Raw genomic sequence first — 24,685 nt, forward strand, 5'->3', positions numbered from 1 at the left:
GATAATTAAATGGAACATACTTTCCTTATCTTACGTTTATTAAGCCTACCAAAAAAAAGTATTCAAGGCTGTTGATTCGCAGTAGCAGCACTTTCTAGCAAGTTGATGATTTTTTCAAACTGCCAGCTGCACCCCACAGCGAAGGAGCTGTCCTGAGGCACTTTGTGTCCACCAGATATATCCAATCTGGTTTTTACAACATCCTCTGCCTGCCGCTCCTTAAGTCGGGAGATCGAAGCAACCGGCCAAATGGCCGTATCTCAGCAGCAGGCAATCACCCAGAAGGAGTAGCTTGAGGGACTGGTGAAAAACTTCTTTCCGGTGAAAGAAGTGAAAAACTTCTTTTTCACTGGTAGAAAACTTCTTTTCGTGCTCCTAATGAAAGACAAGACGTACCTGATGCTAGAGTTCATCAAATGGCAGGGGACCGGATACTTTACGTTCCCAAGGTAAGCGATGGTCACGAATACATCACCTACATCAAGTTCTCGAAGAAGGTCATTCTCTGACAAACAATTAGGGAATGTCCAAGCCGCTCTTCTTTCGAGTCATATGGTGAACTGGGAGATACACAGTACGAAGTGCTTGCCGGAAGTAACAAAGGTGATCTTTTGGGCGAATGGCCAAAATGGAGAGACAGTCGACCACCAAAGCCACGAAAAGGTAAAAGAACACGCCGACATGCATCTTTTCATCGGCCATGGTTGAGGTTCCAGTCAACTTCCGTAAGGCCGTCAAGCGCTTCATTTACGATACTTCATCATATAACCCTGCCTCTTCCTGTACCGTATACACTAGTTCTTCCGGCTTATTTCACACGTTAAGCCTTGACCGAGCTAGATGACCAATGATGAACGTTTCGTCTGACTTTTATAAAAATAATTTTCTAATTTTGTTGCTGTCGTTTACATTTGACACTCTCTAAACAAAAAGTTCCCTGTCGGTGCGATGAAACCAACTCAACGCATTAATCGTTGGAAGTATGGAAGCTCTCTTGAACAGTCTGCCAAATAAAAGTTTTTTTTGAGGTTCTTCCATTTAATAAAATTAACATGATCAAATTGTAATATTGAAATATATTGATATCGCGAGACATTTTCGTTTCTTTTGCCAATTGCGGGACATTTCGCGGGACATTTTGTTGAAATGCGGGACTCTGGTCATTTTAGCTTACAGTATAACACAAACACAGGAAGAGCAAAGCGATGACGGTAATAATATAATATCGACAACTTTCACACACCAAGCAGTTAATGGACAGTTACTAGATAGGAAATATATGAGTAATAACGCTTAATACGAACACCTTGTTGTGAGAAAAACACAAAGCGATCCTTCATCATGATATCATGAACACCATTCTTGATGTTTTTATATTTGTTGCAATGAGTTTTTCAAAAACACGATATTACGCAATGGGCTTTTCATTTACCATGTTTATAGAAAAGAACGAATTCAATATCGCTGACCGTGGGTTATCATAAAGCTTTCAGGAAAATACATGCACATAAAAATGAAAATTTTCCGTTGATTGAGTGAATAAAAAATTAATATGAGATACTGGAGAAAAAGTAACCAAATGTTACTGAGAAAATGTATCATCTGCTATACTTTCAATTAAGATGTTTGGCTGAAGTTTTTTGAGAAAAATTTCGCATGCTTATAAATGCATTGGTGAATAAAATATGGTTTTAAATTTTGCAATGTGAGTTTTATTGGGTTATTATATACAAGCCTAGTAGTATATCCTAAGGTGAGGCCGTTTTGTAACTAAGTTGGTTAGGGGAGCGGTATATGAAAACAGTACGGAAGAAAGCAGAAGGGGAATTACTTCCTTGAAGCGTGAAAGAGACAGACTGATCACGAGCGAGCTTGAGCACAAGCGTATTGTGTTTTGTTTACAAACAAAACACAGTAGACTTCCAAGATGTCTGAAGAATGGTTTTAGCAAGTTGGCCCACCTTAGGATACACTTCTACACCCAGAAGACAGATTACTAAAATAAGCTACCAAATCTTTGGTAAGCCAAACATTAGTAGAATGTACATATTTTCTGTAAATATTACCGACCGTTAGTAAAATAAATGTCAGATGCAATACACATCCCTACCAACGATTGGTATATTTTACTGTGCGTTATCGGTAACTCAGTCAATTGTCATCCCTGGCAACCGCGAAAAACTATCAGTCATTGGGCCTGGTCACGAGCGTCACTTCACGTTGAAAACGAAATTATTTGTATGCAAGGTTATATGCACTTCATTTCGTTTTCACCGTGAAGTGACGTTCGTGATCAGGCCCATTATTTCAAATTTCGCCGTGCTGATACTAGATAGGAAATATATGAGTAAAAACGCTTAATACGAACACCTTGTTGTCAAAAAAACACAAAGCGATCCTTCATCATGATATCATGAACACCATTCTTGATGTTTTTATATTTGTTGCAATGAGTTTTTAAAAAACACGATATTACGCTATGGGCTTTTCATTTACCATGTTTATAGAAAAGAACGAATTCAATATCGCTGACCGTGGGTTATCATAAAGCTTTCAGGATAATACATGCACATGAAAATGAAAATTTTCCGTTGATTGAGTGAATAAAAAATTAATATGAGATACTGGAGAAAAAGTAACCAAATGTCACTGAGAAAATGTATCATTTGCTATACTTTCAATTTAGATGTTCGGCTGAAGTTTTTTGAGAAAAATTTCGCATACTTATAAATGCATTGGTGAATGAAATATTTCACAACAATTCGATTGCTTTGCAAAATGAAGGCATTCTGGGCCTGATTCTCGAATACACTTCATGGTGGAAACGAAATAAACGGCACGCCATTGAACTACGTTTTACGAGTTAGTGAAGTGTCGAAGATAATGATAAGTTTTCAGGCAGAATGAGCATTTTTCAAATCAAAAATCATTAATGAAAATTAACCTTTTCGTATCAAACTGGTATTCAATGTGAGTGGAAAACTTTGTTTTCTTCGTGTGATAAAATAATTTCATACAAAAAATTTAATCTGAAGACAATTTGATTTTATAATGATAAATTTAGTGGGAAACTAATCTCGCATCCAGATGTCGACACCGTACAGTTGTCATCGCGAATGCGTTTCATACCGTTTCCACCGTGAAGTGTATTCGTTGTGTATTCGAGAATCAGGCCCTCTATCATATCTGGAAGCCTTATGCTGAGCGGTTTACATGTAAAATGGACTGGACTGTAAGTATCATCTCTATTCCGGTTCACGATCGGCGATTGGATTTCACAATCCGATCGGGATCGACTTTTACATTATGCAGCCCGAACGAGGTCGACTTCCAGATTCCACAATCCGTCCGAGATTCAAACCTAATCGACATACGCAAATGTGGCAACATTGCCTTGACTTGAAACAAACGTCAAAATAATTTATCCATATTCGTGAAGCTGTTTACTTTTGTTATTTTTGAGGGCATTTTGAAGGATTTCAGTAAGTTTATATCCCTTTTATGCGTTTGCGAGCGCAACACATGTAACGGCGGCCGAGGCAAAGATCATTAATGGTTTCAAGAGAGGCGTCCATATCTCCGAGCAGTGAGTATTGATCAGCCTGAGGGCATCCGTATACTAGCACATAGGATTTGACAGCGTCAAACATGTCCGGGTCGCAAATGCAATTTGCGATCACTGTCACTCGCGAGAACTGCCAAACTCTCAAGCTGGTGTAAAACAAGGCACTTAACATACTACCAGGTGGGTCAAAACGTGAAGTGGTTTTCTGCAGCCATTTAAAAAATACACAAAAGTAAATTAAGACGATTGAGCACAATTTGTGGAATATACTGATACTTTATTAAATACTCATTGCTATATTCATTATATTCATTACGTTTTACGCTGCAAGCGTTTCATTTATTGTCTTTGCGTTGAAGGCACCATAATGATTTGCGCCATTTGGAAAACGAAATTAAGGACGAAATTAACACACTTCTAGAACAAAAAATAATGAATGAAAATTTACTTTTCTGTATTCAATATGTATTCTATGTAATAGAGTAATACGTTTCCTCGAAAATTGTGCCGATGCCGCGAATAGGAACGATGATCCGTCATACACCGAAAACTATTTGGGCACGACGGCACTAGACACTTCATGATTAAATCGCAAAATTCAACTCAAAATTCAAAAATTTAACACGTCCGTTGTTTTTTTTAGCTTGTTTTCACTTTTCATCCAAGGCGTATACTTCTAAGCATCTCAATATGGTGGTGGGTCAACATTTCACAACCATACTGTAGCCATTTTTAAAATATACGAATTACCTGTAAACAAAACATAATACACTTGTGCACGGTTTGTGAACTCTATTCAATAGAACGTTTTATTCGGCAAACGCTTCATTTTTTCCGCACGCAAAACGCAAATTTTCGAATAAAGCATGAGCAGCAGCTAAATACAACTGAAATTATTGAAATAATGCAGAATTCATTCAAACCCTTTTATTTCACTTAAATTCTTTCAATTTCTTAAGTTGGTTTACATTATAATATAATACTACATTTCAAGTGATCAACCTAGGGTTCTACGTTTTATATTATCATTCAGACCCTTGTGATCATCATGATCATTACATTTCACATAAATTTTTTTTTTTAGTTAGCGAATGGGCGCACCTTGTTCCATAGATTTGCCTTGAGTTCGCCGAGTAATTTGATAGGTTTGGCAATGACAGCTAAATTTGTAGCACATCTTGACTCGCGGATCATATCCCCTTGCCCGGGGCTTGGTATTGATCGTATCGGGCGAAAAGATGAATGTTGTTTATTGTTGTTTTTCTATATATTCTTCCAGGTGGGGGAATGTGACCCGTTTCCTGGAGTTTGAAGGAACAGGAGATTAACTTACTGTTGAAAATCGATGACGGACGAATAATTTCCGTTGATGTCAAGTTAAATTTTGATGACAACGTTGATCTGCATCGTTGATCATGGGGTTGATTTGCATCGTTTCGACTGAGAGACATTTTCACGATGGACGTTCACGAAGATGAAGACCCGAAGGAGGTGGACGCAAGCTATAGAATCTCAACAATATCGCCATGGAGGGTAACATTGGTTTTTTGGTGAATGGAGCCGGCTTGGTAATGGCAATAATGGACTTTATCAAATTGAACGGAGGCAACCCGGTAAACTTCCTAGATATTGGCGGTAATGTGAAGGAAGTGCAAGTATTACAGCCGTTCCAAATTTTAACCTCAGATCAAAACGTAAAACCGCCTTTGGTGAATGTTTTCGATGGGATTGTAAACTGTGCCACCATTGCTAACGGAATCGGTAATGCTTCCTTAACGATCAGACTCAAAGCACCACTGTATGTACGACTGGAAGGTACTGACATGGAGGCAGCTCAGAAAATATTGAAGGAATCAGGGCTGAATTGACGAGGCAGAAGGCTGTCAAAGCGCTAAATTAGTACTTTTAAAGAAATCGCTTTAGTTAAGTCCATTTATTGATAAGATTCTACAAGTTTAAAATGTAAAAAACGAATTTTCAAATTCATTTCAAATTCACTTTCAGAAAACTTCAGTTTCTCGTAGCAAATTTTGAGCCTCTACATTTTGTATATTACATACCTATAGAAGAAGGACAATACGCAGTTCCGATCACATTCAGTTTTAATGATATTCATCTTGATAGTAAAAAATGAACATTTATATTTCTTGACAACTTTTTGTTGGTGTTTAGTGTGTGTATTTTTACTTAACGATTATTTATTTACTTTACTTTTGTGGTTTCACTATGCGCTGCTGTGGAATGTGCAGACATTGTGCAGTCGTACCGACTGTGGGAAATAAAGCTGACATAAAAACAATTATAGGAGGTTGTGTCCAAGATACGACCACATTGTTGACGTAGAACTACGCTGTTATTTTATATAAGTCGCTTGTTTATACCTTCGGATATTATTGTATAATGCTGTGAAATTTTAGAAACAACTGCTTAGTAGAATAATCTCTGAAATGATTTTTTGATTGTAGAATCAGTTGAAGATAATTGATTGATGATTCATTCTTGCCCTCGAAAAAACAATCGTATGTCGCAATTTATTTCATGTCAATGCATTGAAAATTTACCTCGAAGGTTATTCCGGTGGCCTTTTTCGAAATTGACATAGACTCGGCTACAGTCGATTATATACATGTTGCACCAGCACCATTATTCCATATCTCATAACTACATAAATATATCTTTGGCACCGCATGTAAACAACAACAATGACAACACTTGCAAGTATCAAATATCATGCTACATGTTATTTAGTATTGCCTCAAAGGAATCGCACCTCTAGATATCGTTCGTGCAAACTAAGCGTAAACCAAGCGCCAAACAAGCGTTCACCATAGCATGCATACAGAACCATACATTGGTGGCTTGAAACTACTAGCAATATAAACATTTCTCATCATTTTGCGCTATTCTCAAAAGAAACGCTTCTGTTAATATTACTGGCCTCAAAAAGAGTTGCATTACTTTCTCATGCTCGAGAGAAGCACAGCTGTCACCCTTAGTGGAGGAAGTTTTGCTACTGGCAAGCAAAACCTAATCACATACCAAATTCCAGAACATTTACTTTCTTGATGACTAAACAAAAGAAATAAACTCTTTTTGTTAATAACAACCTCGAAAACAGTAGCAATGCTTCATTATGATCAATATTAGCGCAAATGCAATCCTAGTTGAAGGCAGTTTTGCGACTGGCACGCGAACCCAAATAACTTATAACATTCCAGTAAGATATTCAAGATGCTTGGTATTCCCCAAATATTTTTTTAGAGCATAACCTTAACGCTTGCTTCGCCATAGCGTCAGTTTAATGCCTTGATGCATTCTCAAAGGAACCAAGGAAGCCCTTATGATGACAAAAAAGAAACAATGTTAACTGCTTGGAAAAAGACTGAATTATGCTACACAGCTTGTACTCTGCTGTAACACCCATTGATGCGAATTCGCTGATGAGTTTGTCAAGAGCGACTGCCTTCACCACCAGCGGGGGAGCTTGATTTTGGTTGCTGCCTGGGCGTTTACATTTTCGACCGACGCGCCGAAATCGCCTACTTCGCTGATGTTCGGTGCGGTGTCACATTTGCGAAGGCTCGGTTCAGTGCGAGCGCTTTTCACTGCACCAACACCGCGTGCATCATTAGATGACGCTAACCTCCAAATTTTATTGCCCCTGGCAATGCGTTCGTTTTTTGCAGGGCTCGAGCCTGCCTTCCTCTTCTTCTTGCTCATCGCACACTACGTGAAGCGTCCAATTTATGACGCGGAAAGAAGAACACACGATACGAATAACGCGAAAAACGAACAGAAAAATCAAACGACGATTTCCAAGTTGGATTACCACTGGTGGGGTCCAATCTTAGATCGAAGCGCAGCGAAAGCAAAGTGAACTGGATTACTCAACAGTCCGATGCCGAATGAAAGTTTGCCTTCTTCTTCTTTCTTTGTTTTTAAGAGGCTTTAAACTTTGCAGTTCATTCGCCTCTAAAAAAGTTTGCCTCAGCGAGATCCACTGTTTATACTCTAGGCAAGCATTCCCCTTCATTCTTCTTCTTTTCCTTTGTTCACGGAGACTTTAAATCCTACGATTTCCCCTCCGTTGGTCGTCGATAAGTTGCTCGTTATTGATATCTCTGTTCGGGAAAGCACTCAAATGGACAGAACAAATGTATAGGAAAATAGAAACACTTAAAGTTTTCATGAATTTTAACCATTTTCTAACCAGGGGATTCTATTGTATGGCATATTAAACAAATCTTACGGAATTTCCGATTCGTTTAGTATGTAAATCGCCAAAATCCGTTCGCGGCAAAAATAGTTATTAACGTTTACTTTATTTCATAAAAACGTGACCTGTTTTCTGATTTGACACCCTTAATGAAAGACGTAGTTCTACGTCAAAAAGTATGTAACCCACTTCTTGTACACTTAACATAACAGTGTAGGAAAACGCAAAGTTTCCTAAACGTAAGATCTACCGGAAGAAGAGACGCTTGAGAAAAACGATGATTGCCGAAGGCCGAGCCGAAGACAAGAGAATAATTCTCATTGTTCCGATGTGAGAACAGGGAGTTCAGATTTCTTGTGGACTTTCCCCATAGATGTAAAAAAATCTGAAAACGATGAAGGACAAGGACTTCAGAGGACTTAATCTAATTTGGGTTCACTTTAGAAAAATGAGAGCCCTGAGAGGAAATTAAGCGGGAGAGAATTTGATTCTCTTGGTTGGATGATGCATTGCATCCAGTTGAGAGATCATTCTGTGTACGATTTTTGGAGTGGAAGGTGCTTCTCGGATCGAAGCTAATAAATTCAAAGATAGCTTCTCAGTTTCGCGACCCTGGTCACGACACCGACCTCGGACGCTCCTCTTTGGGTATATCTTCTACATCAGTAGCTTCTTCGTACCGTTTTAGTGTACGGATCACGAATCGTCCATTGATAGAAAGCGGTTTGGGCGACAATTGTCACACGCTTCTCGTACAGACCGATCTTCATCGTTCTGCGAAACTGCGAAACATGACGAGCGTGGAGAAGGGACATTACCAGTAGTAGCTGGTAGTAGTGGCGATTTAACTGACAGAACCTATGGCTATACTGGGTAGTTCGATGAATAATATAGCATTTGCAAATATAATAATCATAATACAAAATAACTTTATTGCTTCGGAAATCGTTTTCGAATTCACCTAGTGGAGGTTGGCCATATAATAAAATTGCGATATATAATTAAATTTAGAACGCACCAGCTCTTTGAGAAAATAAAATTCTAGTTTTACGATAACGGTAACTTATACTCCCTATAATTTAAAGTATCTAACAAAAACAGCCAACCTCTGTTTCTCTCTTACTTAACTTAATATTTTGGCATGTGGAGCGAATTACTCTACGAACTTTACAAATATGTACACAGCAAGTATCGTGCGTCAGCCAGATACTAACGTTTTGCTTAGGTTGCACCTACTAAAGCTGAAATACCGCGCTGACCAGCAGCAGGATCAATAGGGTACCGGAAATCCTGACCCTCGAACTTCCACCGTCTTCTTCCTCGTCTCCGATTGTACTCAATCGATCTTGTGGATCGTCTGTGGTAGCTTCCTCCGGTGGTGGATCAATGGGGTTGAAGAACTCGAAGTTCTTATGATTGAACGCATAGATGGCAAAGGTTTGGAGGTTCGCTACTGTGCTGGAAAGCATCAGTTGAACGTTCTGCTGATTGGTTGAATAGCTGAAAGGTTACAGAGCAGGTTTCAATATGGGTATCGTTGTAAAAATCGTTCCGAACACTTACTCAACAGTCGAGTAGAACTGATAGTGATCCGTATCTAGTGAGTGCAGCATATCGTCGAGCGAGTTTGGCATCACAAGTGTCCCGTTGGCGACGAATTTGCCCGAAATGGTGATTTCGTTAAATTCAATGTAGTTTGAGTTTTCATTCATCGGAAGCCCACAGCTCGCGAGCGATTCATTGCGACAGGAAATGATCCCACAGGTTGAAATGTGTGCATCGGCGTACCCCTGGAATGTTCGGATACCATCGAACACCGCAAACCGGTAGTGGTGCGTGATATCTCGGTCGGGAATCACCGCTAGGGTAACGCTGAAATCACAGCAAAAGTCCCCATTGCAGATGATTTGACCAATTTGATCATTGTACTGCATGGGGTTGATCTGCATCGTTGTGTACTGTTCCAAAGTGTCACTGAACATGCTTATATCCTCGAGGAACTTCCCGTGCAGTCGTCCCGAGACGGTGTCAGCAGTGTAGAACTGCTGATGGTTCGTCTTGGGTATATCATGGATTTTTGGAACACGGACAGGAAACAGCGACCTGGAAGAAATAAGGTTTGCTTATGATTCGTCCGACGTAGGAAGATCAATGTACCTAACCTAGTATTTTCGCCTGTCATGAAGGAAAACACAGCCCCATTGCGTCCATTGAATACACCGGTGCCGGTGCTTCCAGCGGTATTGAAGTTCGCCCCGGACGCAATCAAATTGACGTTGTTTGCGTACGCCCAGCTTTCGTAAGCTTGCGTCGCCGTCAGGAATGGGGGTTCCGAAATCCACATGGATGGCAGCACGAAATCCTTTACATCGCGCTTCACCAGCTCCAACGCCGGCTGGGCAAATAGCAAATCAAAACAGGTGAGCACTCCAAACGTCACCCCGAAATCAGTCTCGAAGGTTACAATCTCCGGCAGATGGGTGGTGTTGGTGCCAGCCTCTCCGAACAGGTTGAACTTACGGTATCGCGCTATCACAGCTCCGTTGCGGTCGAATACGACGTTCGTGTTGTACCGGTGGAACCCATGGGGCCCACACGGTCGGGGATCTTCCGAGGGCGACAACTCGCAGTCGAATATTTCGGAAAGGTTTATCACAATATATTTGCCCGCGTCGGCCGCCAGACAGGATAGACGCGAAAGCATCTCCGGAGAATCTGTCCGGCATGGCACGATGGAGTCCTGTGGGTCCGGGACGTACACCGGATCCGAGAGGGTGTTGAGGGTGAGCTCGGGGAAGACCAGTATATCGACGGGCTGTTGGGTGTGGATGGAAACGTAGAGAAACATTAGTGGTTTGAAGTATGATGACCAAACAATTGAGACTGTTCTATTTCAGTCTCAATTATTTGAATCACTTCGATCTGTATTTTTGGGTTCGAAAATGCATTTATTTGGAGGCAAAACGAGGTAACAGATTATTTAATCCTATCTTGTAGGACCTGCCTTATATTTCCACGTTCATTTTATCCATTCGTCAGAGATTTTCGAAAATCATCCATATCTGCCACAGACTTAAACCTGTGAACTGTTGAATCGACTTTCAGTTTTCATTAGTGAGCCAAGAAAGACAAACTAATCGACAACTTCGTCTCCGTTACATTACAACGTCAAGACTAACAGGGATTCTGTTACGTTCAGCTAACGTTTTTTTTTTAGTTTTGGACGCATTAATCCCAAAAATTCCAAAATCCGTTAATACTGTTACGTTCCTGAAACTGAGCTTCGAGAAACTCATAGTTCGGCTTTCCGTGCTACTGCTGGATTCGCCTCGAGCAAATGGAGTCTGCCGACATTCGAGACATTGTTATCTGGATTTATATGTGATTAACTGTTCTGTTTTAGTTATGGACAATTCAATGTTGTAATACTTTTTTAGATTCTGAAATATTTACTATGTAAAATGAAAATCTAGAGATTGAACATGTAACGGAAAAGTGAAATATTTCGAATGCTTAACCTTCTGTCATTTTTTGAAAGATCGCAGAGATGTCTGCATCAATCGAATGGAAACATTTCTACGCAATTATTGCATTAAACAACGTTACACATTTTTTGAAACAAACTATTGATGATTGAAAAATCAATCGTCAAATATTTGCTTTGATGCCATGCGGATCGACCGCGTTCAAGTCGTTCGATCCGGAATGCATGCTCAGAACATGCACAATGCATGTCCTATGCAGTGCAAGGAAGAAAGGAAATACTTGCAACTTGCCAATAAATTGGAAATCAATTGCGCAGTCAATCGCTTTTCGTATGGTGAGGAGTAAATTTTAGAACTGAGTTTTTATGAAGCTGCGAGAGAATTGATTTTGATTTTGATCTTGCCCTTTTTCAAGTCTAGAGGCGAATGAATTTAGAAGCTTAAAGATGAAGAAGGCACATTTTTCGCCTATTATTACTCTGCAAAAGCTTGTTTTTCAACCCTTCACATTAAAAACATAGGGCTGGCCGGGTATGGAAGTAAAAAGTGCCCCAAACCAAGATGTGTGGACTAAAGGTGTGACCGTGTCGTCAATAAGTGCGCGAGGGGAAACGGTATAAACATACAGAGGACTGTGGAAAAGGATTTGACTGCAAATAGAGATGTCTAAATTTTTCGTTTATTCGATTGTCGATTAATTGGGGGGTCATTTTTAAATATTCGGTTCATTCGAATAATCGTCTTTCAATATTCGATTAATCGAGCGAATATTTATTTTTTGTAATATAAAAGAACAGACATTTATAATAAAAAAATATGATGTCATAATTTTAAAAGTCACATTAAATATATTTTTTTTAACATGGTGCAGAATAATGGTTTTTGAATGAAATTGTATTTCAGTATATTGATAAATTTACCGTTTCATGATTTTTTGAGGCCGATTGAAAAAAGAGCACACCATGAAAATGATGCACAATATTTTTATTGTTTATTATTAAATTACCTGTTCCTCGGATGTTGTTGAAATAACTGATTCGTTTGAATATTTTTGCTTGGTCCCTATAGCTACTAGTTCAAAAGAGGTACACTCTGCCCAACTTCTATAAGACCACCCTAATTCTATTTCGTTGCAACACAAACAGTTAGCATTTCAACAAGATACATTCATACATCGTTGAATGCTTAGAATAAAGTACATTTAACGTCAATTTCGTTCAAAAGAGTTGTTTGTTCATTTATTGTGCTTAAATATGATAATTTCAGCTGTCCAGTTTCTATAAGACAACTTCAAAATTCATAAGTATTATCAATGAAAAATTCAAAACGATCGGCTGATTTATATGTCAATAATTGGAAACCTTGCCATTTCGACTAATAACCTTGAAAATTCGTATTGGAATATTATTTAGCAAATTCTGGTATGCTGGTATCAACAGTAGCATTGTTTTGCTGGAATGTGAATTTTTCGTGATGATATCCACGCATAAACGATAGGAGAGAGGATTCCAGAACATGTGTGCGATCCTTGAATGATGTGAAAGCTATTTTGAGCTTTCCGGTTGCACAGAATCCCGCCCAAACCATGCACGAGCCTCCACCAAAATTACTGGTTGAAAAATACTGCTCCTTCTTCCGTAAATCACGCCAGTACCCGTTGAAACCATGAGAACCATCCAACTTGAACGTTTTTTTTTGTCAGTGAAGATAGCCTATACATTGAAGAAATTGTCTTTATGGTATAGAGCAAAATGTATTCTTTTGGAAACATTCTTTGTCACAACATACCATGTCCCACTGTCGGTTCATGTAAGCTTTGGCAAAACTCAGACGTCTCCCGGTGTGAGATGGTGTAAAATGAGGAGCTTTAACCTTTTAAACCCTCTTCATGTGAGGATTTTTTACCAAAGTTTGACGAATTTTCACCCGAGTAGTTGAGAAGTTGAAATATTGCTTTATTTACATAAGCGATTTTGAGGTAATTGAAGCTGTACTAACTATTTTCCGCTTATCCCGGTCAGAGAGCTTCGGTTTACGTGGAGCTCTCTCCTCCTTACCGTATCTTTGAGGATTCACCAAATAATTGAGCACTACTGGATGGAATCGCCCAATTCGACGAGCAATTTCTCTGATATCAACATTTTCTTGGTGAAATGCATCGATTTGTCTATCTTCTCTCTCCGTGAGCACGTTTTCCTTCGGCATTTTCCAGTTTTTGACGTAGGACTACGTCTAACCGGAAGATATAGGGGGTGAAATGGAAATCTAGGCACTGAACAAGTAGGAAAAAATGCAAGATTTGGAACGCTTATAACTCGAGCATTTCTCAATAGATCGCAAAGGTTTTTGCATCAATTGATAGGAAATATATCTACGCATCTATCATAACGAATAACATTTCATTTTTCTTGAGATAAATAATTGAATAATTGTGAAATATCAAGCATTGTCAAAATGCTCTATGTGCCCATTTTTGATTGGTCCATTTTGTGCTCCTCAAATCGTACCGATCAAAACGGGCAACCAGATCAGCAGCGAAATAGAATGAAGCACGATTGGAAAGGAAAAAGAAAAAAATGAACGAAACATTGGTCGCAGTCTCACACATGCGTAATTCTCGAGCCAGCCAGTCAGCTTAAAAATCCCCGCTCCGCTGCCGTAACGATCATTCTCATTCAAACCGTACACCACATCGGTTCGCATCACAACACATCAACAAACCAACCCAAGCAGCCATGTCTGGACATGGTAAAGGAGGAAAAGTGAAGGGAAAGGCAAAATCCCGCTCGAACCGTGTTGATCTGGAGTTCCCCGCTAGGCCGAGCGCGTTAGTACCAGTGCACCAGTCCACCTAGCCGGCGTTATATAGTTTCGGCCGCCGAAGTGATCGAGTTGGCTGGTAAAGCTGCTCGCGACGATAAGAAAACCCGCATTCAGAACAGAACACATTCGGTTCGGTGGACATCAAGACAACAGGCAGTTGCAGCGAGTGGCGAGTGGCAAACGCAATCGCAAAACGGCATCAGGTAGCAGTAGAAAAAAGTTTGTTCTTTATACAAACTGCTTTGGTGGCAAATCCAGAACAAGGCGGCATCGAGGGCGTTCGAAATGGTTTTTTTCAAAACCACGAGTACTAAGTTTTCTAAATTGGAACCATTCCATAACACAAGGCGCTTTTCAGGGCCATTAGACCTTCCAAAAAAGAGTTTAGGAAATACAGTTCAATGCTTTCTAAAACATTATCCAAAATAATAATAAAACATAAATTGATTTTTTCATAATTTGTTTGCCAGGGTCTGATGAGTATGTGAATTTGGCAGTTGTTCTGAGCTTATTGATAGTTGGGGACTTTCCTGATTATTCAATTTTCACCAATTCTTAAATTGTTTCCAGATTGAAAGTTTAAAGTCGACACTGTACCACTGTCATCGCAAATGTTCAATTACAGGTTAAAATCGCCTCCAATGCGACACTGAGTGGTGCTTCGGCACGTCGCATTGAATGTAATTTACTGTACAACATGTCACAAAGCTGGATGGGACATCTTGTTGGAATTTTCCAACTGTGAAAGCTGTGGCGAGTGGCAACAAATCTCTAAACAGGAAGGTTTAGCCGAACAAGATGGGGATATCGAGTGATAACAAAAGAAACTCTTTTGATTGAAGATAATTTTGTGATCCTGAAAAGGACCCTTTTTAGCCTGCATGTGAATCCAACGAGCGAACAAATCGTAATGAATGTATTTTTTTTGCCATCGCTCCCTTTTAACGCTCATTCGTTCGTCTCGTTGGACTCGCCCCTCTGGCTGAGTCTGCCGATTTGTCTCTATCCTGTGAGTGTGTACCGCTAGAGTATAAAACACGCGGACCCCAAAAAAATATCTTATTTTCTTTCAAACCGTAAACTCGTGTGGTTGTACGGCATCGGCATCGTGGACGTAACACAGGAGGACAAGTTAAGGGAAAGGCAAAGTCTCACTCGAACCGTGCAGGTCTCCAGTTCACTGTTGGTCGCATTCACTGATTGCTCCGCAAGGGTAACTTGGCCGAACGGATTGGTGCCGGAGCACCAGTATACCTAACAGCGGTTATAGAGTTTCGGCCGTCGGAGTGCTCGAGTTGGCTTGCAAAGCTGCTCACGACAATCAGAAAACCCGCATCAAGAACAGAGCAGCTTCGGTTCGGCGCTCATCAAGGCAACAATAAGTTTCAGTGAGTGGCAAAGTGTTTCTCCGGCACGTCGCATTAAATGTAATTTACTGAACAACATGTCACAAGCTGGATGGGAAGAAATTTTCCAACTGTGAAAGCTGTGGCGAGTGGCAAACGCAATAGCTAAACAGTAAGGTTTAACCGAACAAGATGGGAATATCGAGTGATAACAAAAACACAACACCAAAGGTTCTTTTCAGAACCACAACATGTTCATAAAGAGTAAACAGTAAACTAATCCATTTTTCAGGTAGATAGGTAGGAGAAGAAAATAAAACAATATATTTAAAATATATATTTAACAAAAGCTGTCCCCTTTGTATAGTCCTACGTCACTCCGGTTATGTCCCCGACATTACCCACCCGTCTTTTTTTTATCAAAACAACTAAAACAACGGAAAACGTAACTGATCTTATAGAAACTTGACAGTTGAAAAATACGAAAACATTCGTTTACGCCCAGCGCTTGCACACACACATATGAAAATCATGCAGTGTATGGTAGTCATCAATACCTACACACTAGAATTTAAATTGAAGCATTGTTTGTTTACAACGACACAGAGCAGCAAGACCATCACCTGGTCTTATAGAAGTTGGCCTTAGTGTATATTTATAGAATCATTGACCACTAGTATGGTATATTTTTGTGGAGGCGATCTGGCGTAGTGGTAACATCCATACCCCTCACGCAGAGATCACGAGTTCAATTCTCACTCCCGACATTCGTCCAAAAATGGAAGTAAAAGTGACGAACAAGCAGAAATGTGTTGAAAGTCACTATAATAAAGAAAAAAAAGGGATATTTTCCTTTCCGGAAGCTGAGACCACCTTCTAGAAGTCCTCATTTACTCCTGCAGACCCTGAATTCTTCTTCCCATTCTCCTCCACCACCAGGGAATCATTTTTATGCTTTAACCGTAAATGGTTTAGCATATTCGATGAATTTCAACGAAACACCATGAAGGTTAAACAAATTTTGCACTGTATTTTTTGAAAAAAATGTTCCCTTTTTCATTAATCGCGATTACTTTGATAATTATTCGATGATATTTTGATTAGATCATTATTCGATGCAAAATTACTCGAATAAAATTGCAGATATTCGATTATTTGTATTAATCGAACGATTAACCGACGTCTCTACCAGCAGTTCCATTTCCATCCGCAAATCTTTGTTGAATAGCAACAAAATCAACTGTTTCCGAAGCGAATGGTGATTGGTGATGAGTAGGAATTCATTCACGACAAGGCCAAGGTCTAGACGCGGTGAACCGGTGCAACGGTAACGGAGTTTTTTGACGGATTGACGGTTGGAAAGATTTTGTGTGTTTTTGTTGGGATTTACAGGGAAATTTGGACATTTAGTATCACTAATTTGGAGGAAACAATCGCCCAAAAATTGTCTAAAAACAAGTTGTAGGAAAGTATGGAAGCTTTGTAAAGAATATACACTGAGGCGAAAAAATGGGTTTGAAAATTAGCACTATATTTTGAATGACTAAAACCCGTTTTTTAAAAATTTCTTTCATATTTGGTGTGTAGTAAGTCATAGAAGAATTTTTTATCACATTAGCAAGATGGAGACATTTTGGAAAAAAAAAATCACATATTGCCAATCTCTACTATTTCACGAATAAACGTATTTCGATGTTGACGAGTTTCATGCCAACTCGACTAGCCGTTAGCAGCACCATCTCAGAAAGCAGTGAAACGTTGTGGGTGTAAAGACATGGGTCATTTAAGCAACTTTGCATACTTGAAATATTCGAAAAATAATTAGACAACTTTTTGAAAAAAGGCAATTTTTTTTTCTTAAATTTTTACAAAAATTTATAACTTAAAAACTATGATACCTACAAAATTCATGTCAAAGGATGAAATGTAGGAAATTGTTTAAATTTTTACGAAAAAGTACCAAAATTTGTTTATAAATATATATGTGAACAGTCCTTAAAATTTTCAACAAGGCGTCCATACATCGGAAGATTGGGCACTTTTACAGGGAAAAAGTTTTTCTAACAACAACTTTTTTATATTTTCTTTGAAAAAAATTAAACTAATCCTAATTTTGTTTCAAGTCAAGATAGCGATATAGTGTATTCGACAAAGTTTTAGATCTTATTAAAATGTGAACTTTTGTCGAAGACATCAACTTTCTATCTGTTATAGTTTTTGGAATATAAGTCATTTTTGTATGAAGACTCCTGAAAAAAAATCCCCTTTATTCCGCGCGGCGAGTGAGGTGAGATGGCTCAAGTCACTGAATTTCCGTAGGCAAATGGCGTGATTACAGTTTGTTTGTTTGATTACAGGCTGCCATACAAATGAAACACAAATTTCTGTATTACTCGAGAATTAATCGAGGAAACGAAACCAAAATAGGCATATGAAGGTTTTAGGATGCAATAAATGTTTCTATAGTGGTTCGACACTCCTCCCTCCTCTCTAAGGGTGGGCTGTCATACAAACGAAAAACAAATTTCTGCATAACTCGGAAACTAATCAAGCAACCGAAACCTAAATTTGGCATGTGAAGATTTTAGGGGACACGCATTGTTTCTGTGGTGAATAGACACTCCTCCCCCCTTTCTAAGGGGAGAAGAAGGAAGGGGTCTGTCTTTATTCTATTATATTTTCTGTATCAAACATTTATTCCATGTAACGGAGAAACATGTTATTTGCAAGTGGTTGAAAAATCTTGAACGAGAATTGTGTCTGAAAATAATCTGATATTATAATGATGAGTTTTAGTAGAAGTACTAGGAATTTTATAGTAAAAGATAAATTCAACGGGGTCGATTAAAAGATCAATCAATGAACAGTTCTGCTATTGGACTCATCAACTTGCGCTTAGTAAGAAAACGTGAATGTTTGAATGCATTGATAACAAAAAACAAATTTTTGGCGGGACGAAGTTTGCCGGGTCAGCTAGTTTATACATAAAAATGTTACAAATTAAACATTATTAGTATTTTTTCAAAGAAGAAAATGAAATGTTTGTTGTTCGAAAAACTTTTTCCATGTAAATGTGCCCATCGTCCGATGTATGGAAAACTTAAAAGCATATGTTTTCGAGAAAAATGAATTTTAATTTTCAAAATATTTTTTTCTCGATTATTTGTTTTCACAAAAAAATTCTTTGATAATTTTTAATGAAACCCTAAGTAATTTCCAACATTTCATTCTTTGACCATATTTTTGTTATAGTTTTTAAATTGAGATTTTCCGAAAAAAGTTGGAAAAACTCGAAATTAAAAAAAAAACTTAATAAAAAAATATCAGACATACAACATTTTAGTCAAAGAATGGAATGTAGGAAATTATTTTGGTTTTCATTAAAAATTAAAAAAAAAAATTTTTGGAAAAAAAATTCATCGAAAAGAAAAATATTTTGAACATTAAAACTCATTTTTCTCGAAAATATATGCTTTCTAAATTCTGGTATATAAAATACTTAGGAGTTATCATTGATGACAATTTAACTTTTGAGTCTCACATTAACAATGTCATCAAGAAGATTGCCAAGAAGTACGGCGTTTTGTGTCGTTTGAAGAACGAGCTGACAGTAAGCAGTAAAATTAATTTGTACAAATCTTTGATTTCACCGCATATAGATTTTTGCTCGTCGATCCTATTCCTTGCGAACAATACACAATTAACGAGATTGCAGCGTTTGCAAAATAAGGTAATGCGTTTGATTTTAAGATGTAGTAGATACACTTCCTCTAGTTTGATGTTGGACGCGCTACAGTGGCTATCTGTGAAGCAAAGAATTTATTATATGACAATGGTGTTCATCTTTAAAATTTTTAACGGTATGCTGCCTCGATATTTGTGTGATCAGATTGAAAGAGGAAGTGATGTACAAGAAACGCGAATGAAGCAAGAACACCAAACTTTATGTTTAGTAAGCCACAGAATTCGTTGTTGTATAAAGGTATAAATTTTTTCAATTCGATGCCCAATGGCAGGATTTAAGAAATGTGTATTTCACACGAAATCTGTTTTGTATACAGGATTCCATAAAATGTTTGCTAGATAATTTATTTATGTTTATAATTGATTGACATTTACAAAATTAGTTTACAGGTAAAACTACCATGTTCGTACTGATGATGATGATGTTTTTTTTTCTTCTTTGTTGTTAATGTATATTGTAAAAAAAATAATAACGAGCGTTGTCTACGAAAGTTTGAGCCTCGCGCGCGTTTGGTTGGTCTGGACTATGTTAACACTCCTATACTCGCGCATTGGTCTGTCAAACCGAGGAATCAATAATTCGTTCATTTCTCAGAAAATATCAACACTACGACTCTGCGATTCTCTCTAGCTTCGTTATTCGTCGTTCGTCATCGTTTAGCGTATCGCATGTGATGGTACAAAAGGGGACGTGTGCCACTCTTTTCACACTTTCGGTCTGACACACCGACGCGAGTATAGGAGTAACTTTTTTGGACAAGTGCCTTTTTTCATATTCTAGAATATTGTTGAATGAAATGTATAAATTAATGTTAGTGGCGTGGACTATTTATTGAATATAATGCATAAGATTGAGGTGCACCCGTGGCCGAGTGGTTAGCGTCTCACATTATCATGCCGGGTGTTCGGGTTCGATTCCCGTTCTGGTCGGGGGATTTTTCGTCAAAGAAATTTCATTCGACTTGCACTGTGGTCACGCGTATTCTAGAGCTTGCCCCTCGGAATACATTCTAGGCGTGTTATTTGGCTTAAGAAATCTCAACTATGTGTTAATAAATGACGCTAATTAATGCATAAGTTGAGACGGCAAAAGTTCCACAGGGAACGTTAACGCCATTCAGGAATGCATAAGATCATTACCGGACTATTCTTATTTGATTTCAGTCCTTTTTGTAACTGGATTGAGCTGATCCATATTTTAACTATTCGTCGTTAAATTCATACGCTCAAAAGCAAAACATAGATGTTTGACTTTCGTATAGTTATTCGCTAAATAAAGGGTGTGTCACATCAAATTGCATCACGGGAAAAACGCTGTAGAAATTTAATTTTTAGGAATTATATCTTCAGCTTTCGCTTATAATCAGATAAGAGTGTATAGATCACGTTGGCCATGCTTCACTATCAATTTTTCGTAAATTTGTAAAAATGTCGTTAAACGAAAAAGAGCGTCGTGAATTAATCCTGTGCACTCATTTCGAGAATCCGGAGTTGTCACATCGGGACATCGGTAAAATGCTGGGAATCGTCCAATCCACGGTCAGCAGAGTACTAAAACGATACTTCGAGAACCTAACCATCGACCGGAAGGTGAAGAACGGCAAAAATGGATGGTCCGTCAGTGAAAAAGATCACAAGCGCGTAGTTAAGCAGCTTAGACGTGATCCGAGAAGTTCGGTCCGGGATGTCGCCAATAAGCTGAATTTGTCAAGTTCATTTGTCCAGCGGACCAAGCAGCGGGAGGGCCTGCGTACATACAAGGTTCAGAAGGCTCCTAACCGCGACGAAAGGCAAAACATGGTAGGGAAGACGCGAGCCCGGAAGCTGTACACCGAAATGCTGACGAAGCCGCATTGCCTGGTAATGGACGACGAAACCTACGTCAAAGCGGACTTTCGTCAGCTGCCGGGCCTGTTGTTCTTCTCCGCAGAGGACAAATTCAGCGTTCCGGAGGAGATTCGCAAGCAGAAACTATCCAAGTTTGCCAAAAAGTACATGGTGTGGCAAGCGATCTGCTCTTGCGGAAAGCGGAGCGCCCCCTTCGTGATGACCGGCACGGTAAACGGGCAGGTTTACCTTAAGGAGTGCCTACAGAAGCGCTTACTACCACTATTGAAGCAGCACGAGGGCCCGACCATCTTCTGGCCGGATCTCGCTTCGTGCCACTATTCAAAGGACGTGTTGGAGTGGTACGAAGCCAACGGGGTCACCTTCGTGCCAAAGGAAATGAACCCGCCCAACGCGCCGGAGCCTCGCCCAATAGAGAAATATTGGGCGATTATGAAGCAGGCCCTCCGGAAGAACCCAAAAGTTGTCAAATCGGAGGCGGACTTCAAGAGAAAATGGATTTCTGTTCAAAAAAAACTACAACCTGACGTTGTACAGAACCTTATGGACGGTGTAAAGAGGAAGGTGCGAGCATACGGGCTTGGGCTCGAAGTATGAATAAAAAGAAAATGCAAAAAGTTGTTTAATAGTTTTTATTTTACTTTCTAAAATTTTCAAAAGGATCGGTCTACTGGGCGAATTTCTACAGCGTTTTTTCCGTGATGCAATTTGATGTGACACACCCTTTATAATGGTCACTTGTGGATGAATTTCACTTGTGGAAGAATTGTAAACAGTAAACTATACACTAAACGGTGGCTTGAGGTAATTTTTAACAGTTACAGTTTCGGGGATATTTTTTTATAATGGACAATATCAACACGAAAACAAGAAAAAGAAAAGGAAGTTCCTAGAAATCATTTTATATCATCATTATATCATCTTATAAAAAGGCATTAATACACGATAACACGATAACGTATGGAAGAGATATGCACCGATATAACACAAGGCAAGCAAGTGACCTCAGAACCATGAACTTTCGAATGTCATGTACCCAAAACTCACTTTTTTATAAAGGATATCGCCTGTATAACACATTACCAAATGAAGCAAAGACAGCAACAAGCCTTCGAATATTCCGTAGTATTTGTAAAGAGTTTTTGAAGCATGATTTAGATTTTTGACCCTGCATATAATTAATGTTAGTGTGTAAGATGACGAAGTTTAACGGATATTTGTATTTTCTTATCTTTAGACTATAATGATGATGGTTAACTTAAACAATATTTGTGAAATCTTCAATAGTTTGAGCCCGCGCGCGTTAGCACACATAGACAACTTGAGATAGAACATATGCAAAAACAATTCTTTTTAATGAAAGCATTCAAATGGGTTTAATGTGGAAACCAGAGGTAAGCTAGGGATAGCTCAATCGGAATACTTGTAAATTCATCTTCTCAATAGATAATTATAACAAGATTTTTCTGTGTTGTGGCAGATCTTATTGCAGATTCAGGTTGACACGTTTATACCCCAGATTGAATGTAGGGCCTGAAGTATCGGCTGGAATTAGGCTTAGGTTTGCTCAGCTATCTGGTTTCGAAAACGATTAACAGACCGTTGTCGGGTATCCAGTGAAGCGGGAATTCCTTTGTAAATTTTAGGCTAATGCTGACATAGGTATTGGGTTCAATTCCTGATCGGTCAAGGATTTTTTCGGGTTGGAAATTTTCTTGACATGCCTTGGGATATGTAAAGTAATGGGCCTGAAGTATTGGCTAGAATTAGGCTTGGGTTTGCTCAGCTACCAGAACTCGGAAACGATCGCAAATGCAGGCCGTGACCGGGGATCTGATAAAGTGGGATTTCCCTTGTAAGTTCATGGCTAATATTGACATAGGCATGGGGTTCAATTCCCGATCGGTCCAGGGTCTTCCCGGGTTGGAAATTCTCTCGACATGCCATGTGTTAAATACGTTAAGTTGATAACATAAATTGTTCTTCAATTAGGAATCTATGTTTGTAATATAACCGGTCCGTTTGTTTTGTTTTTTACTTCAATGTGCTTACTGGTTATTTTAATAATTGTTACATAAAGATCAACAAGAGAACTCGTACAGTACAAACTTTTTGAGGAGATCATCATCATTATTTCATTATTTCATAAAACGAGGAAATTATTGTCTTTTGAGTGTATGTGTGTCCGTGTATTTTTCTTGTCAAGACTATGGTGATGATGGTATTTTATTTTTTTTTTGCTTTTATATATATCTTAGTTATTCAATTAAATTTAAAAAATAATTGTGAAGTCTGCAATAGTTTGAGCCCGCGCGCGTTGGCAAACATAGAGAAACGTGAGATTGAACAAAAGCAAAAGAATTTTTGATCGAATAAAACAAAGTCATTCCAATGGGTTTAATGTGGAAACCTGAGGTAAGCTAGGGATAGCTCAATCGGAATACTTGTAAATTCATCTTCTCAACAGATAATTATATCAAGATTTTTCTGTGTTGTGGCGGATCTCATTGCAGATTCAGGTTGACACGTTTATACCCCAGGTTGAATGTAGGGCCTGAAGTATCGGCTGGAATTAGGCTTAGGTTTGCTCAGCTGTCTGGTCTCGAAAACGATTAACAGACCGTTGTCGGGTATCCAGTGAAGCGGGAATTCCTTTGTAAATTCTAGGCTAATGCTGACATAGGTATTGGGTTCAATTCCTGATCGGTCAAGAATTTTTTCGGGTTGGAAATTTTCTTGACATGCCTTGGGATATGTGAAGTGATGGGCCTGAAGTGTCGGCTAGAATAAGGCTTGGGTTTGCTCAGCTACTAGAACTCGGAAACGATCGCAATTGCAGGCCGTGGCCGGGGATCTGATAAAGCGGGATTTCCCTTGAAAATTCATGGCTAATACTGACATAGGCATTGGGTTCAATTCCCGATCGGTCTAGGGTCTTCCCGGGTTGGAAATTCTCTCGACATGCCATGGAATGAATACTTTAGACAAAGGCTTAAATTGTTCTATCGATTAGTAATCTATGTCTGCGGGATAACCAGTCCGTTTTCTTTCCAATTTAATGTGCTTACTGGTTAGTATGATGTAATAAACTCAGTAACTCAATTATTATCAATAAGATAACTCGTCCCGCTCAAGCCTTTGTAGGGGAAAGAGGTGGGACCATCATCATCATTTTTTTTATATTAATTCTTAGTTTACCAAGAATACAGAGACAAAGAATATGCAAACTTTATACTCCAGGACCTTTATCATCTGGTAATTATCTAGAAGGTTGTTATACATTCTTCTCTTCGATAAAAGATCCGGAAAATACGCAACAACTGCATGAAATGTAAAAAATATGTTTGTTTCGAGCATGTAGTTATGCTATGTTCTGATTCTTACTCCAATGAAACCACAATCGATTAATACGTTTTTATGTTATTTTATAACTCTTTATACTTCCATTAATAATATTCAGTTGCTTACTTTCAATTAATAACAGCGAAAAATTTGAATTTCGTTATTTGTGTTGGAGTATCGAAAATTACTCGGTTTTGAGGAGGCTGAATTAGATGACTATTAAAACATAATAAAGACGAAGAAAACATATTTTTTTGGGTTTTTTCATTCAATCATACCCTCTTCTTAAAATAAATGCCAATAAAGCCTGAAAAAT

General features: G+C 38.7%; 1 protein-coding gene and 1 pseudogene across 8 annotated transcripts in view; one reads left to right on the forward strand and one right to left on the reverse strand.

The window, feature by feature from the left end:
• Nucleotides 1–378: 378 nt before the first annotated feature.
• On the forward strand, nt 379–5,847 carry LOC129765808 (succinate--CoA ligase [GDP-forming] subunit beta, mitochondrial-like; annotated as a pseudogene).
• Nucleotides 5,848–8,677: 2,830 nt separating this feature from the next.
• LOC129764377 (vanin-like protein 1) overlaps nt 8,678–24,685 on the reverse strand; it is a 48,894-nt gene continuing 32,886 nt past the window's right edge. For all 8 annotated transcript variants that reach the window (XM_055763387.1, XM_055763382.1, XM_055763384.1 and 5 more), the window contains 3 exons: nt 9,944–10,596; nt 9,345–9,884; nt 8,678–9,281 (listed from right to left, as the gene is read on the reverse strand). In XM_055763387.1, the coding sequence (XP_055619362.1) occupies nt 9,017–9,281; nt 9,345–9,884; nt 9,944–10,596 (1,458 nt within the window). In that variant the 3' untranslated portion in view covers nt 8,678–9,016. The remainder of the gene's footprint in view (nt 9,282–9,344; nt 9,885–9,943; nt 10,597–24,685) is intronic.

The sequence above is a fragment of the Toxorhynchites rutilus genome, chromosome 2 (assembly GCF_029784135.1).
Source record: "Toxorhynchites rutilus septentrionalis strain SRP chromosome 2, ASM2978413v1, whole genome shotgun sequence".
Classification (NCBI taxonomy): Eukaryota; Metazoa; Arthropoda; class Insecta; order Diptera; family Culicidae; genus Toxorhynchites; species Toxorhynchites rutilus.